The sequence below is a fragment of the Spermophilus citellus genome (genome assembly GCF_964194105.1).
Source record: "Spermophilus citellus genome assembly, chromosome: 6".
NCBI lineage: Eukaryota > Metazoa > Chordata > Mammalia > Rodentia > Sciuridae > Spermophilus > Spermophilus citellus.
This window is the reverse complement of record NC_138187.1, coordinates 7454069-7470419: the sequence shown is the minus strand read 5'-3', so window position 1 is coordinate 7470419 and position 16351 is coordinate 7454069. Positions and strand designations below refer to the sequence as shown.

Genomic DNA, 16351 nt, shown 5'->3' with positions numbered 1-16351 from the left:
TGCGGCTGGCAGCCTCACCTGCAGCCAGCACCTCCTTCTCCACCAGGCCCCCGTTGGACTCTGTCTCCACAGACAGCCAGTCGTTGACCAGGAAGAAGGTGCTGCGGCCATTCTGCAGGTCCCTGACAATGATGTGCTGCAGGAACCAGGCGGGGCTGAGCCCTGTGGAAGGGACGGGAAGAGGTGAAGGCTACGGAGTGCTAGTGGGGACAGGGCGCGGCAGCACCACCCCAGACCTTTGTTGTCGTGCCACACTCTGATTTTCCACACGTCGCCCAGGCTGTGCGGGGTGGCGATCTGGAAGATGTCCAGGCTGTTGCGGTGGAAGGCTCTGTCCCCATCCAGGTGCCGGTGGCCACTCCGGCTATCTGCCCCATACAACATGATGCCCACATGGGCTGTGGTACCTGGGGATGGGAAAGGTGAGCTGGGTCTGCTGCCCACTGCATACGGAACCAGGCAAGTTATCCAGTCACAAGCACGGGAGCCCCTGTTCTGCAGTTGTGCTGTTTTTCGGTGGCACCGGGGATTAAACCCAAGGCCTTGCACATACTAGGCGAGGGCTGTACCACTGAGTCACATCCCAGCCCTTTCTTGTATTTTATTTAGAGACAGTGTGTCACTGAGTTGCTCAGGGCCTCACTAAGTTGCTGAGACTGCCTTTGAACTCTCGATCCTCCTGCCTCAGCTTCCTGAACCACTGGAATTAAAGGCATGTGCCACTGCACCTGGCTAACTCATGTGAGTTTTGAACAATGGATAATCAAAGAGAGAATTAGACAACACCGGTGAGAACACAGCTAAAAAATGAAAAATGGCAGGCCACGGGTGTCTATCTAGGTGGTAGGGGGTATGCCCAGCATGCATGAGGTCCTGGGTTCAATCCTCAGCACCCAGAAGAAAAAAAAAGAAAGAAAGAAAAATGGTAACACTGCTGCTGAAGGGGTGGCCGGAAGGAGGCTGTGCTGCCCTATCCAACACTTGACAGGTGACCAGTGCCAGACCGACTCCCCCAGGTCAGGGAGGTGGTCAGAGGAGGTGGCTGTCCCAGCAGGTCAGGGACTGAGGAAACCTCCCAAGGAATGCAGGGAGACACTGCAAAGTACCAAATACCAAGAGAAGGGAAACGCTGGAAGTCGGCAGGCCTCAAGTGTGACACTCGCCAGGCACAGAAGGGCTCGCTCCTGAGGCAAACGAGGCAGAAGGCTTGCACGAGGCAACAAGCACTGGAGCTCGCGCCAAGTCGTGTGCTAAGAACACATGCGTTTCCCTGTGTGTCCTGACACACGTGGAGCTCACACTGGTGAACCTACTGCGTGTGTTTTGAAAGAAATTTCAAAGGTCACAGAACAACCTTCATTGGTGGCTGAGCTCATGTTCGCCGTCTGCCTGAGCCCACGCTTGCAGCCCCACACTGCAGAGCAAGGACCACCCACAACTGTCCTACAAAGGATGACCAGAGTCTGTGAGGTCACCTCAAGCCTCCCTGAGCCAGCCCACTGCGCAGCACTTGGGAGCCTGAACACCTGCAGGACACCCATCACCATGATCACTGCAGAAGCTGCCAGAGCCTGGGATGGCAGCTGGGGCCCAGAGCGGGCAAGTCCCAGATTCCCATCCACTGTCGTCCCCCCTCACCTGCGCCTCGGCCCCAGCCGGTCTTGACCAGGATTTCATACTTGAAGTGGCCTCCCCTCCCACAGAAAGGGATGATGCGGGCCCGGCCAACATCCAGCTGGTCCAGCTTGCGCAGGATCACAGCCATGACCACGTAGGTCAGCAAGCACACAGTGCAGGTCAGCAGAACAATGGAGTTCACGCCACTGGCTGGCTCCTGGGAAGACAGAGCCGCCAGCCCAGGGGGTCATTCACAGGCCTCCCCAAGGATAGAGCTGGAGTCCACTCAGCCCTCTCACCCTGCAGAGACCAAGGAATGGGCCACTCACAGGAAAAGTGAACTGGACACGACTGGGGGGCACAGAGAGGCTGGCGCCAAAGGCAGTCAGGTGGCGGGTGAGGCAGACAGCCTGGTGGGGCGAGGTCTCCTCCAGGGGCATGAGCCCCTCGGTCCTCCACATCATCTCCTCCTCGCTGAAGTACTGGCACAGGGAGGTGTACAGGCCCACAGACACCTCCAGCGCTGACCAGTGGAAGTGGTTGGTTAGGTTCAGGTAGTAACTCCCGCCTGGGTCTTGGGTCCTGCTAAGGACAGGGCAGGTATCACAGCCAGACTCCACTGGGTTCCAGGATCCAGGCCTGGAATGTTCTTGCCTCAGATGCTGGGCCTGGCCAGCCACCCAGCCTTCTGCTGCCACTGATTCTTGGAGAGCCCACGTGCCCTTGGCCAATACAGACCAAACCATGTCCGTCCTGCCCCAGCCCACTCCAGGCCCCATTCTCTCCAGCCCAATAGAAGGTGCTCACCCCGGGGCGATGAAGAAGGTGTAGGGCCTGTGGTCAGCACCCCGGAGCACCTCCAGGCTGACCCTCCTCCTGGCTGAGCAGTTGTGTTCATTGGGTTGAGGCGCCGAGTGCAGGTAGACTGCCAGGTAGGGCTCGGGCTCCTCAGACAAGTGGCGCTCTGGGGGTGGTGTGCATGGCACTGGATGCCCATCCAGGAAGCCTGCCCACCCTGGGACACCCTCCGAGGCCTACTGCCACAGGGCCTGAGAGTCCATCTGAGCATAGGGCTGCAGAAGCCTCCACACTGGAGCAGCCTGTGCTCCTCCATTGCCCCAAATGCCCTTCAAGCAGGCCCCACATAGCAGGAGGTAGACCTGAACTGCAGCCACAAGCTTGAGAGTGTCTCTTCCCCAGGGACAAGGCTAGGAGGAAGGGAAGCTGGGCCACATGCTGCCCATGATACTCACCGCTGAGTACCACATAGGTGACCTGCAGGTGCAGCCCCGCCTCAGGGCTGCTGCTGTCTAGGGTAACCACAACACTGACTGAGGTTTGGGGCTGGACGATGGCAGAGCCTGCAGGGGCACGGGGACTCTGGTCCGAGTTGTTAGGCACCTTCACTGTGATGGCGCGTTCTGTGGCCAGCCGTTCGATGGGGATTTGGGCACCAGCCTGTGTCTGGAAGGCCATGGAGGCCACCTTGGTGGAGACAGTGTAGTTGCTGATGTAGCCAAATGGGAAGGGATTGGAGTCTACAAGGAAGATGAGCTGCACCACGTCACTGAGGTTGGACAGGGCCCCGCTGAAGGCCTCCGGGATGGAGAAATGGCAACCAGGGCCCGAGGTGTTGCCGTAACACAGCAGGCTCAGTGGATCTGAGCGCTTGCCCTGGGCCACAATCTCCTCGCCCACCAGGGTCAGTGGCTCCTCGTTGAGCACGCGGGAACGCATGAGGATGCGCATGAGAGCCGAGGAGAGGTTGTAGGCCTTGGACGCCACCATCAGTGAGGGCGGCTCAGCCCCCAGCTCTGAGGGCTGGAGGCCCTGTGCCTCCGAGCTGGCCAGGTGGATGAGGTCACCTGCAGATGGGCACGGGAGGTTGGGAACCCCAGCGCAGACTGCTGAAGGCTGGGGGAGGGGGAGGCCCTTGCCCACACCTGTGATGTTGAGGATGCTGTCTGCGATGGTGGTGGGGGTCACAGTGCCCTCGGTGGTCTCTGCCTGCAGGATGCGCATCATCCCCTCCAACTTGTGCAGCGTTGTCTTCAGACAGGAGCGGCACATGAGCTCTCTGCTGGACACCTGCGTGGAGGCCAGGCAGAGTCCAGGCCCACTCCGCCCACACTCAGCAGGCTGCCCACTCACATGTGCCAGCGTGCAGGCAGCCTGCCTCCAGGTGCCCTGGACTCAAGCTGCAGCATCTGCCCAGGCCTGAAGCGCCAAGACCCTCCCTGCTGCGTGTGATTCTATGGACCCTCCCACCCCCGGGGAACATCCAGGCTCCTCCTGGGACCCACGTAATGTGGCCCTACCAGCCACCCAGAGTGTCTTTTCACACAACTAAAAGCAAGGCAGATGCTGAGGCTCTGGTCCAGCCACCCAGGCCACAGAGCAACAGGGCAGCCTCCATCCAGAAAGCGCTCTGCTGACCTATACTCTTGAGGACTTGGCCCTACTCTCCAGCCTCTGGAGCCATCCCCTCCCCACCCTGGCAAATGTCCCCTGCCCTGCTCACGAGTCTAGACTTGGGGCAATGAATATCTATGGGTAGGCACCACATCAGATGGGCTAAGTAAGTGGGGTGTGACCACAGGCCCAGGAGGAAGGCACAAAGGAGAAACTTTGTGCCAGCCCCTCCCTATACATGGACTATTCTTTCTTTCTGGGCCACCCTACAGGACCATCAAGGGAACACTGTGCACTTATGCTGGACAGCAGCAGCAGAGGACTGGCACAGGCCAGGAAAGGAGCTCCTAGGCTGGAGATTCAGTATGCACAGCTGATGCTACCACAGGGCCTGGGTGTTTGGAGGGCACGCTGCTCCTGGCTACCTACCATGCACTGGGCCAGCGCAGCAGTGATCTGCTGGATGTCATCCACCGTGTTAACGCGAAGGGACACCAGGGTCTCTGTGATGTTCTTGCGCACCTGGGCTCGCAGCTGCCGTTCATGGTGGGGTTCGGCTGCCATGTCTGGAGCCTGCTCATACTGGAATGGGTGGGGAGCACAGGGGCTATCAGTGGGCAGGTACCCAGTCACACACAGCTCTCCACTGGCTGCTGTGAGTCAGGGACTCAAAACCCAGAGTTGTCTCCTCAAGGGCAGACCAGGGCATGTTCAGGACACCCTGCAGGCTCGGCTGGACCTGACAGTGGGGAAGGCCTGGCATGTACTGGCTGCTGACAGTAGACACTACCGTTTCAAGGACTTTAGGGGGCTGGAGATAGAGCTCAGTGGTAGAGGACTGCCTAAAGTGCACAGGCCATGAGTTCAACTCCCAGTACTACACACCCACACACACACCCTCTCTCTCAAGGACATCAGGGATTTAGCTAGTTGAGGGTCCAAAGATGAGACCTTTGTGAGGATGTCACGAGTTCTGGCCCCATAAAGCAGGTGCTGGGGGATCCCTGTTGGCCCACCCCACTGACCTCATTGAGCACAGTGATGAGGGCCAGCGAGTACTCAATGACGTGCTGGGGGTCAGCTTGCCTCAGTAGCCCAGGTAGCACAATGGCGGTCAGGCTGTGCAGCCAGGGGATGAGGCCCACAGAGCTGCTATTGGGCTCTGGAAGGACAATGGCCAGAGACCTACAGGGCAGAGATGCGCCATGAGCCAGTGACATTCACCACATTCCCCCCACTCCCCTGCCACCCCACCCCCTGGGTCCAGCTCACCTGTTGAGGGCAACCACTGCAGCGCCCAGCTGATCCTGCACTACCACAGCCAAGTCGACTTCAAAGTGAGGCCGGAAGCCAGGTGGCAACACAGCGGCATAGGCTGAGAGGCTGCCCTTATAGACGCAGAACTCCTCGCAGTGGCCCTGGCGACAGCGCCGCAGTAGCAGGGCGTACACCAGTGGGGCACTCGCATCCTCCGCATCGCGCCAGCCTGCAGGGTGCACAACGTCAGCAAGGTCTCTTGCCGGCCCGCGGCCCGCCCCCAGGCCCGCACTCACCAGCGCACTCGAAGTGCACCTTGGTGGTGAGCGCGCGCACGGCCTCCAGTGGGAAGAGTCGGCAGGAGCCCCCAAGCGGCGGGCGGTTGGGCGAGAGGTGGATGGAGGCACAGCCTTCTTCTTCGCCCGAGCTGCCCAGCACGCTGAGCGTGAAGATGTAGCCCTCACCGTCGCGCAGCACGCCCCGCCGAACTACCAGTCGCATGCCAGAGCTGCCCGTGGACGTGGTCGTCTCGTCCAGCACCAGCGTCTTGTTGCTGAAGGTGCGTGCGGCCCAGCGCTGCAGGACGCAGCGAAGAAGTCCGGGTGAGAACAGGGCCAGAGCCACCGACAGCCCCGCCCACCGCCCTGCCTCCGCTGCTCACCCCTCGCTTGGAGCCGCTGCTACAGTTGTCGCAGCGGCCCTCCAGGTATACGTAGGAGCTGCGGCTCACTTCGTACACCGCCTGCGCCTTGCAGGACACGCACTCCAGAGACACAATGGGCACCCGGCCGCTCCGGATGGATACCTGGGGCGGGCGGGGGGCAGTCACGGAAGACGTCTCAGGTCCAAACTAAGGAAAGTGCAGAGATATTTCCCAGTCCTAGGAGGGGTTAGTCCACTAAGGAGTAAGAAGCCAGTGGGGCTTGCCTGCAGCCCAGGGGCTTGCTAAGACTGGCAGGTGACACAACTAGAGTGAACAAACCAAGGCGTTGAGCAGTCTACACAATGCTGTGCTCCTACTTCCCTGGGCAGGGCCTGGGTAAGACAACCCAGCCAGCTTACCTGCCTGGTATGCCCTCTTCTGGAGATAACTTTTCTGGGTAGGAGTGTCTCCTGGGCAGGCCAATTGAGAAGGCCTGGTGGCGGGGAGACATCTCCCCAGGATGCCCCAGCACACCTCACTGGCAGGACCTGCCCCACAGAGTGGCCACCACCTGCACTGTGGTCCTAACTTTCCTGGCCAGGGCAGAAGGCTACGAAGGCAAGAACTGGCCCCTTGCATCCAGAAGCAAAGAGATGTACACCCTGGGTACAGTGACTGCCTCTGCAGCAGGAGGCAGACCAGTTTCTCACTGTCTGCTTTTTGCACCAGCTGGCACAGAGCCATTGTCTACAGCACACCAGAGCTTGCATGGCCCTTAAGATCTCACGGGGAGCTGCACCCTGGTTTGGAAGGAGGCCATGTAACAAAGGGGGATATTTACTATCAAGCCCTTGAAAGAAAGGGGAGTAGAGCTGGACACTTTTAGGACACTGTCTAGGCTCGGTCCACTGGGACAGGGGCATCACCCACCGTCTGGCTTGCAGCCTCCTCCTTCCGGCCCGCCTTCCACACTGTGAGACTGAAGGTGTACTGCACACCGGCCACCAGGCGCTCCCGAGGGATGGTTACTACGCTGCTCCCACGGGGCCCAAGGTTCAGCAGACACCCACTGGCCTCACTCTGCAGCCCACAAATGAGGGAGACAGTGAAGTATGAGACCCCCAACCAGCCTCAATGCAGATAGGGCTTGGGGCTTTCCAGGGCAGGGAACTATGAGGGCAAGAGCTGGTCCCCTCCTTGGTTCCATGCAGGAACCAAGGCCCAGTCCAAGACCATGTGGAGTGCTGGGCATTCCCCGGACATAGCACAAGTCTGAGGGGCAGAGAGGATGTACCGCCGTGTGGCTGACCTGAGTTGAGGCCACACAGGCCCAGAGGAAGTTTAGTGGTGTCTGGTCACCATCCTCCAGATTGGGATCGTAGGACTTGCTCCCATCCAGCACAAGGTCCTGCGTGTCTGACCATACACGGTAGGAGCCACCTTCAATGATGGGCACCAGGCGTTCAGCAGCCACAGTCACATTGGCCTGAATGCTCCGTGCCAACGGTGTGTCCCCAAATGACACCATAAACACGAAGCAATAGTGGCCCACAGGAAGTGCCAGCCGTGGCACCACCAGCTGGGGCCGGCTCATGTCCACACCAGGCAGGGCCACTTGTGCTACACGCCCCAGCCGCTGGCAGCTGGTGGTGCGGTATACCTCCCAGCGGTACTCAGTCTGGTAGGTGACACAGTCCCGTAGGTCAACGTGGGCCTCCAGGTAGTTCCGTTGGGAGCGCCGCATTAGCACCTGCAGGGGCAGGGCCACATCCACCTCGGGCTCCCTGCAGGCCAGAACCTGGACAGTCACTGTGGCCTGTGCCACAAAGAAGCTCACCAGGTTGGAAGCATTCACCTGTACTCGATAGTCCCCAGGCTGCAGGTAGGAGTGGTCAGCCCAGGGCTCCTCTGTGTCCTGCACTGGAGCCCCATCCCCAAAGTCCCAGTGGTAGGCCACTCGCCGGGGGCTCGGGCTTGTGGCAGCCTCAAATCGGGCTGAGCGGCTGGCAAAGCAGCGGCCACTCCTCAGCTCCACGTGCTGGATGACATCCTGCACCTCCACAGAGAGTGTCATGTTCACGCCACCCAGCTCATTGAAAGCACGCACCTGGATCTCCAGCAGCCCTGCTGCAACAGGGGTATAGGTGACATCACGGCCTGACAGAATGACCAGCGAGTCACCCTGAACCTTCTGCAAGGAGAAGTACCAGGCGTAGGCAACTCGGGAGCCCCGCTGCACCCGGGCTGTGAAGTTCTTCTCAGTGCCCGTGGCCATGCCTGGCTCGCAGCAGTTGGGCACCTGCAGCCCACCAACAGCCTCCAGCACCAAGATGCGCACCTGTGCCTGGGCCCGGCTCACGTGGTTCTCAGCCTGCACACTCACCACGTGGTCTCCAGCCTGGGAGAAACGGTGGGAAAAACGGGGCCTGGGGAGAATCTCAGGGGTGGCCCCACTAACCTGCAAGTGAAAGGTGACATCTGAACCAGCGGACAACAGGACCTGAAAGTGGACCAACTGCCCAGGTGGCACCACCTTGCTACTGGCCCACAGAGCCAGGCCCACAACAGGCTCCTGCACTGTGAGGCTGTGCTCAGCCACAGCCCAGCTGACCGCATTGGAGGCATTCAGCCGGATGGAGAAGGCACCAGCATCTGGGAAGCTCACGGCAACATGCGGGCTATGCTCACTGCCACCCGGCACAGTCCAGCACCAGCTTACGTTGGTGCCTGTGGCTAGCTGCCCCCAGAAGGACACAGTGGAGCCGACTGCCACAAAGCTGCCCAGTTCACCAGCCCTGATGCTGAGGCCACTCACAGGCACCTGCACAATCACCTCAATGGTGGCATTGGCCAAGCCCAGCTGGTTCCCAGCTGTGACCCTGACCGGGTGCAGGCCGGCTATGGGAAAGGCAAGGATGACAGACTGCTCCAAGGTCTCCCAGCTCAGCTCTTCCTCTAGAGTCCATGTGTAAATGACGTTGCTGCCACCAGTCAGCCTGGCACTGAGGGTGACACTCGTGTTGACAGCAGCTGGGTTGGGGGAGGCGGCCACAGCCAGCCACCCCACAGGCTCCATAAAGTCCACAGTGCGGTTGGCCCAGGCGCTGCCCAGCATGTTGGTAGCCCGCAGCTGGATGTGGTAGGTGCTGGCTTCAAGTGCAGTGAGTGAGAAGCTCTTACCACTGCCCATCAGGGCTGGGCTGCCATCCTGCTGGGCGACCCAGCTGTAGGAGATGTTGGTGCCATCCCTGACCATGGCATGGAGCTGCAGCGTGTGGTTGGTGGGGAAGCAGCAGCTGCCCCCTCCACCTGCTATCTGCAGCCCCTCAATGAGCTGCAGGACATAGATGAAGATGCTGTCTTGGGCAGTGCCCACCTCATTCTCAGCTGTGACAATGATGTTGAAGGTGCCCACTGAGCGGAAGGTGTAGGAGATGGTGGGGCCCCCAGGGATGGGAGTGCAGCGGTCACAGAGCACCCAGGAATAGCACACGTCGCTGCCTGACTCCAGCAAGGTGCTGAAGCTCACGCTGCCGTTCAGAGGCACAACTGTGCGGCTGGCATTGACACTGAGCCCCCGCACGCGCCGTTTTACTGTGACATTGAGCTGGGCCTCGCTACGGCTCACCTCATTCCAGCTGGCCACTCTGATGGTGAAGTGACCTGTGTTGTTATAGATATGGGTGACCTCAGGGCCCTCAAGCTGCCTGCCGTCCCCCAGCTCCCACAGGAAGGTGGCAGGGCGCCCGTGGCCCACGGTGGAGAACAGGTAGGGCTGCTGCAGCTCTAACACCCGGGAGCCGTTCACTTTGATGCCAGTGACCACTACAGGCTCCTGTACCTCCACGAGAGCTGAGTCATTGGCAGCAGAGACATTATTGTACACAGTGACCGTCACCAAGTAGGAGCCCACATCTCTGTAGGTGAATGTCATCTCAGGGCCCCCAATACGGACCTGGGCATTGTCTTCAATGCCAAAGTCCCAGGTGTAACGGTAGGGGAATGGGGGCCAAGCAGAGGCTACCAGCTGGGCTTCGTCCCCAAGCTGCACAAACTGCCTCTCAGGCTGCAGGGTGACATTGTCCACCTCAGGCTCCACACAGACACTGGTGAAGTAATGTGCCTTGTTCACGTGGCTCGACAAGATCAGCACCAGGGGAAATGTGCCACTACGAGTGAAGTTGTGTGTCACCGTCGGGCGCCCCTGGATGGTCACATTAGAGGAGCCATCTCCAAAGGTCCAGTCAAAGAGATAGTGAGCAGGGTCCCCGGTAACATGGGCTGTCAGCTGGGCCTCGGGCTGTGTGGGGAGGCAGGCCATGGGCTCTATGCGTAGCACCTCTAAGACAAAGACCTGCACAGGCAGGCTTTGGCTCAAGTGACCCACAGGGCTGGCTGCTGCCACTGTCACCGTCATGTTCTGTGCCTGCAGATACACATGCTGCACCGTGGCCTCAGGGCCTGTCAACACTGTGCCATCCCCCATGTCAAATGTCCACGTGATGTTGTCACCCATCTCCACAGCAGCGTTGATGACCACAGGGGCGCCTTGCTCTACAACCGGGCTCAGGTGCACACTCAGGCCGCGCAGCTCCTGGAAGACGTGGACCTCTGCCTGCGCCACCACCCTGCTCACCGTGTTGTTAGCCTCCAGGCAGATGTGGTAGGTGCCTGTTGCCACGTAAGTGTGGCTGACCACTGGCTGGCTCTGCATCAGGACAGGGGAGCCGTCCCCAAAGTCCCACACATACAGGACACCACCAGGGGAGGGCAGAGGGTGCGGGTAGAAGGTACCAGGCTGGCCGGCCACCAGGGTGCTGCTGCTCATGCCAATGGCCGTGGTGGGCAGCGCGTCACGCACGCTCACAGGTACCACCTGCGTTAGGTTCTCAAAGGTGTTGGACACGAGCACTGTCAGGTTGTACTCCCCTGTAGGACAGACCTGAATGGGACCTCCTGCTCACAGGACTTCCCCACCTAGTCCTGGTATCACACGCACAACCCTCCTCACGATGTAAACCGCCGTGCCCTTGGGCCAGCTGGAGGGGCCCCACAACAGGTTGCACGTGGGACCCAGCTCCATGAGGCAGCAATGAGGGTAGGAAGAAAAGGGCACCTCCAGGCAAAACTGCAGAGATGAGCAGGAGCACAAGGAAGGGAGGGCGTGCAGCCTGCGCCACATGCCACTGGGGGCGCTGCTGCATGGGGCTCTTGATCCCAAGAGAAGACTGAGAGCAGGGAACAAGAGGGTCCCATTTCTGGCAAATTCAAATCAGGGCTGCCTCAGGGGCCACCCACCCCTCCTTCACCCCAGTGAGGTCCCCAAGCCATCAACCCAGGCAGGATCAGGGTGGGGTGATGGGGATGGTCCCTGGGAGTGTCATCCCTGAGAGGGTCTGCCCGAGGCCAAGGTCAGTGGGGCAGTGGCCCCACCCTTACCTGGGATGGCATAGGAGTGCGTGGCACCGTGTTCCACAAGCACCTGGGCCACTGTAGGGTCTGGAACCTGGAAGGACTCATTGTATGGAGGCTTGAACTGACCAAGACTCTGCTCCCCATCCCCAAAGGTCCACCTGTCAGGGGAGTAAGCTGACAGTAAGTGGGCCAGAGAGGCAGGTGGGCAGGGCCAGCCACTTGCACAGTGTGGGTACACACTTCCCCTACAGTGGTTCCTTCCTGGCACCTTCATTCAAGGTACCCCAGCAGTCTGCTTCATAAGTCTCTCACCCCTCCCAGGCAACCCTCACAGGTCCTATGTACCAGCATCCCAAGAGGAGGAGGAAGGCTCAAGACAGCAACCCTACTCAGGGTGCCCAGGCAAAACTAGGTCCTGGGTAAGAACCCAGCCCCAGCACTCCTAGGCACTGATCCCAGGGCTGTGGCCTCCACTAGGCCCAGAGGCACTCACAGGAAGGCCACCTCCACAGCGGAGTCCACCAGCACACTCGCCACCAGCACCAGGGTGGTGTTGGGGGGCAGCACAGTCGGCACTGCAGACACCCGCAGACCCCGCATCCTGTTCATGCGCTCCACTGTGACATTGTAGTTCACGGTGACATTGCTGATGTGGTTGGAGGCTGTTAGCTATGGAGACAGGCATCAGTGGGTGGCAATACACACAGACCCACAGGCGAAAGGCCCTCAGCCCTGACTCAGCGACCCCCCCCCACACTCACCCACAGCCATGGCGGGGTCCTCGCAGGGTGGCAAGACAGAGCAGAACAGAAGGCAAAGGTGAGCACCCAGACACCCTATGACTTGAGTCCCCCTCCACCCACCCCCACCTACTGAGAGCTTGAAGATGGCGGCGCTCTGGTAGATGACGTTGAAGACAACGTTGTGGAAAGTCAGGGACTGCTTATCATCGATGGTCCACCGGAAGACCACATCTGAGCCAGCCTCCACCACAGGGCTGTATCGCTGTGGGAGGAACATGGCGTCACCAAAAGCTGTGACCCCTGCCCTACCCTGGGACTGACTCCCTCTCAGCACCCATTTGTGTTCCCCAGAAGGACCTGCTGGAGACCAACATGCTGAACCACCACGATCCCTGATGGACACTGAGTGGCTTCCGACGGACACGGGGCCTTCCTCTATGTGCACCCTTGTCTGGGTGGGGGGTGTCATAGGCCACACTCACCACTAGGACGCCCTGCAGCACACGGGCCTCGGGGCTAGGCATGGCTCGGAGGCCACGGATGGGCTCCTCCGCTGTCACCCTCAGGCTGAGGTTGGCCCGGCTGGCACTGTTCTGAGCCACAAGCTCCAGCACGTGCTCCCCAGCACTGAGCCCAGGCAGCACCAGCACTGAAAACAGGGTGTCATTGGTCTCTCGGGTACAGCCGGGCTCAAGGGTATCGGCCACATCAGGGCAGGCATCCTCAAAGGGTGCACTGACGCTGCCCCCAGGCCAGCGAGCTACAGCTGTGGCATTGGCACCAGAGTCCAGCTGAAGCACCAAGACCGAGCCATTGACTGGCACATAGAGGTGGCCATCATGGGGGGCAGGGTGGATGACCCGCAGCCCAGTCACAGGAGAGATCACGTCAAAGCTGCAGGACAAGTTGTGCCTAGAGACACTGTTGCCCACTGTGGCCCAGACCTCATAGTGCCCAGGATGTTGTAACCCAGGGTTTGGCCTCAGGCCCAGCAGTGGGGTGAGCCGCTCTGTGGCTGAGAACAGTTGCAGAACACAGGCAGGACCAGCTCGAGCACCCTCCAGCTGAGTAGGCAGGTGGGCCAGCCAGTCAGAGGCATTGGTGGAAAGATACAGGGTCTCGAGGCCAGGGCGTCTAGGCACCGGGGGGCAGTGTAGGAAGGCACCTGGGCCAGCATCATGCTGTAAACCAATGAGGTCACCAGGGAGCACAGGCACATCCTGGTCGCAGAGAGTGACCTAGGGGAGAAAGCAGGGCTGTGTGAGAGCCCACAGGGAACACTGGGCCAGGGCGTCAGGCAGGGCTCCCAACAGGGCACCTTAGCACTGTCAACTATGCTTCCAGGAGTCCTGCACCCCAGGATCTCATAGCAAGGACAAACAGGGTAGCAGAGACAAAGGGGACTTGCATGGGAATGCAGCAGGGGTGGGCTGCCCCATAGAAAGACCCTCCTCAGAGGACTTGAAGGATGGGAAGAAGCTGGTCACCATGAGCAGGTAGGAGTCCTCCTCAGAAGACACAGCAAGGGCAAAGACCCTCATGGGGGGACACAGGCAGGTGCAGAGGAATCCATACTCAAGTGTGATGGGCAGCTGAGGGGAAGGCAGCTTAGGCAGCTGGTCAAAGGCAGAGAGACCCGAACAGGGACACATACCGAGTACTGTGTGGGGGGACCTGGAGGCACAGAGAAGAAGAACTCCCTCCATAGTGTGTAGGTAGCCTTTGGAAGCCTGAGACCTGACAGGGATCCATTAGCACAGGCCCAATCAAGGCAGGAGGCATCCAGAGGCATGCAGACATTGGCTTCAGGGCACCAATGTCCCTCCAGCATATACTGGGGGACCAGATCAGTCCTGTTGTCAGGCTCACTGCTATTTTCCAGGGGCCCTGCAAGTAGATGAGAGGCGTTGGAGGGGGCTGGGGATGTGGCTCAAGCGGTAGCACGCTCGCCTGGCATGCATGCGGCCTGGGTTCGATCCTCAGCACCACATACCAACAAAGATGTTGTGTCCGCCGAGAACTAAAAAATAAATATTAAAAATTCTCTCTCTCTCTCTCTCCCCCCCCCCTCACTCTCTCTTTAAAAAAAAAAAAAAAAAAAAGAGAGGCGTTGGAGGACATCCCACCCACTTACCTGACCTGGCCAGCCAGTGTCCCCTACCACTACCACTGGCCCACTGCCACAAAGCCACTTGCCACTGACCTGGGTCAGACCTCAACCCAGAGAGCCCCTCCCCCAACCTGCCCTTAGACACATGCAGAAGTCTCCAGCCCTGCTCTCTGTCCACCCAAGGGCTGGGGCCAGCAAACCTGAGCACTCAGAGAGGGCCTGAGCTCCCCAGCCCCACCACCATCATTAAGTCCCACCTGCTGCTCCTGAGGGCCGGTACACCTGCAGCCGCAGCTGGGCAGTCCTCTGGAGTTCCTGGGTCTCAAACTCAGCTCCAGTGAGGAAGGCTTCACGGCTCAGGCTCAGGCCAGGGAACACCATGACCTGCAGGGCAGGGGGCACCTCAGTGCCAAAGACTGACCCTGGGGTCTGGACTCCATGAACCCAGAACCACCAGGGCGAAGAGAAGGAAGCTATTGGATGGTCCTATCATCCTCCCACAGAGGAAGCCATTAGATGGTCCTGCACAGACCTCATTTTATGCCACTGGGAAGAAAAATAAGATCAAAACCATCCGTGAGCAGCAGGGTCCCTAGCATGGTCTTAAAAATCCGTCACCCTTGAGCTGGGGCTGTGGCTCAGTAGTAGAGTGCTCACCCAGCACATGTGAGGCACTGGGTTCAATCCTCAGCACCACATAAAAAATAAATAAGGGGCTGGGGATGTGGCTCAAGCGATAGGGCGCTCGCCTGGCATGCGTGCGGCCCGGGTTCGATCCTCAGCACCACATACCAACAAAGATGTTGTGTCCACCGAGAACTAAAAAAAAAAATAAATATTAAAAATTCTCTCTCTCTCTCTCTCCCCTCTCTTTAAAAATAAATAAATAAATAAAAGGTATTGTGTCCAACTACAACTAAAAAATAAAATATTTAAAAAATTCTGATTAAAAAAAAATCATTCACCTAGCAGGGCAAGGTGGCCACGTCTGTAATCCCAGCTACTGGGCAAACTGAGGCAGGAAGATCAAAAGTTGGTGAGACCTTATCTCTTAAATAAGAAAAGCTCAGTAGTAGAAGTACTTCCTGGGTTCAATCCCAAGTACTGCAAATAAGTGAACAAAACAATATAATGTAAAAACATTCACCCAGAGCAGGGCCAGCAGGTGCTCAGAGTTCTCCCAGACCAAGGAATCAGGCGCCTTTCATCTCTGCACCCCACAGATCTCCAACTGTCTATGCTGGGCACAAACCACTTTAGGAAGGCCCTCACAAAGCCAACTTGTGTGTGTGTGTTTTTTTTTTTTTTTTTTAAGACACAAAACAGGCTCAGGCAATACCCCTGAGATGCAGAGGGGTTCTAGAATGCAGAAAGGCTGACCTACCTCCACAGGCTGCTGGGGGGCTAAGAGGACTTCCTGCTGTGCCAGCAGACTCAGGGGTCCCTGCAGGCCCCCACCAGGCACTCCCATGAGGAAGTTCTCAGCATCCCACACGGGGCCTGGGAATGGCAAATATGCAATGAGGTGCTGGTGCCAGGCTAAGGGGACAGCTGGAGGGACATCCAGGGTGGGGCCACCTGGGTCTGAGCCACCCAGCAGCTCCTCCCCCATTCCCTCCGTGTTTGCCTCAGCCCAGGCACAGCAGCAGGTGCTCAGTACACCAGCACACACCCAGCACCAACCATTGGAGGGCAGCCCCAGTCGTGCCCCAGCATCCTGCGCACCTCCAGGCCGCAGCTCACAGACGTAGCTGTGTGGAGCTGAGCACAGGTCAGTGTTGCACTGTCCTGCGGGTCCCAGGCGCACACAGTGCTCGGCAGTGGCTGGGTGCGGCTCCCCAGGCAGCCAGTTCTGGCAGCTCTCAAGGCTAAAGGCTTCACCCTGAGAGGCCGGGCCAGTCTCTGCCCCCTCCACAGCCGAGAAGCCAATCCACACATCCAGGCTCCTGTAGGCAGATGGCAGAGAAGGCGGGCACTGAGAGGGCGCCCCATTCTCCCACTGGGGCATGCTCCTCACAGTGCTAGCAGGGTCCTATCACCATCTCATTTCTCACATGTGAAACTGAGGCTCCAGATGTGACCAGGCAAGCAAGGCCTAGGCCCACAGCAGCAGAGCATCTACCCAGTGTCCATGTCCATGGGGCCAGTGGGCAC

At 59.2% G+C, this 16351-nt stretch overlaps 1 protein-coding gene across 5 annotated transcripts in view; it reads right to left on the bottom strand.

Annotated features, from left to right (window-relative positions):
- Window positions 1-16351, bottom strand: part of PKD1 (polycystin 1, transient receptor potential channel interacting) — a 42053-nt gene that overhangs the window by 8261 nt on the left and 17441 nt on the right. For 2 of the 5 annotated variants that reach the window (XM_081299566.1, XM_081299568.1), the window contains exons 7-28: window positions 15923-16143; window positions 15582-15697; window positions 14455-14581; window positions 13742-13974; window positions 12570-13325; window positions 12218-12349; window positions 11838-12013; window positions 11369-11502; window positions 7239-10858; window positions 6860-7009; window positions 5948-6091; window positions 5583-5862; window positions 5302-5515; window positions 5055-5214; window positions 4459-4611; window positions 3561-3705; window positions 2871-3482; window positions 2425-2581; window positions 1947-2199; window positions 1639-1834; window positions 237-407; window positions 19-162 (exon numbers count right to left, since the gene is read on the bottom strand). In XM_081299566.1, the coding sequence (XP_081155692.1) occupies window positions 19-162; window positions 237-407; window positions 1639-1834; window positions 1947-2199; window positions 2425-2581; window positions 2871-3482; window positions 3561-3705; window positions 4459-4611; window positions 5055-5214; window positions 5302-5515; window positions 5583-5862; window positions 5948-6091; window positions 6860-7009; window positions 7239-10858; window positions 11369-11502; window positions 11838-12013; window positions 12218-12349; window positions 12570-13325; window positions 13742-13974; window positions 14455-14581; window positions 15582-15697; window positions 15923-16143 (8294 nt within the window). Of the gene's footprint in view, window positions 1-18; window positions 163-236; window positions 408-1638; window positions 1835-1946; window positions 2203-2424; window positions 2582-2870; window positions 3483-3560; window positions 3706-4458; window positions 4612-5054; window positions 5215-5301; window positions 5516-5582; window positions 5863-5947; window positions 6092-6859; window positions 7010-7238; window positions 10859-11368; window positions 11503-11837; window positions 12014-12217; window positions 12350-12569; window positions 13326-13741; window positions 13975-14454; window positions 14582-15581; window positions 16144-16351 lie in introns of all 5 variants that reach the window. The other 3 variants (XM_081299564.1, XM_081299565.1, XM_081299567.1) reach the window with 2 other exon arrangements.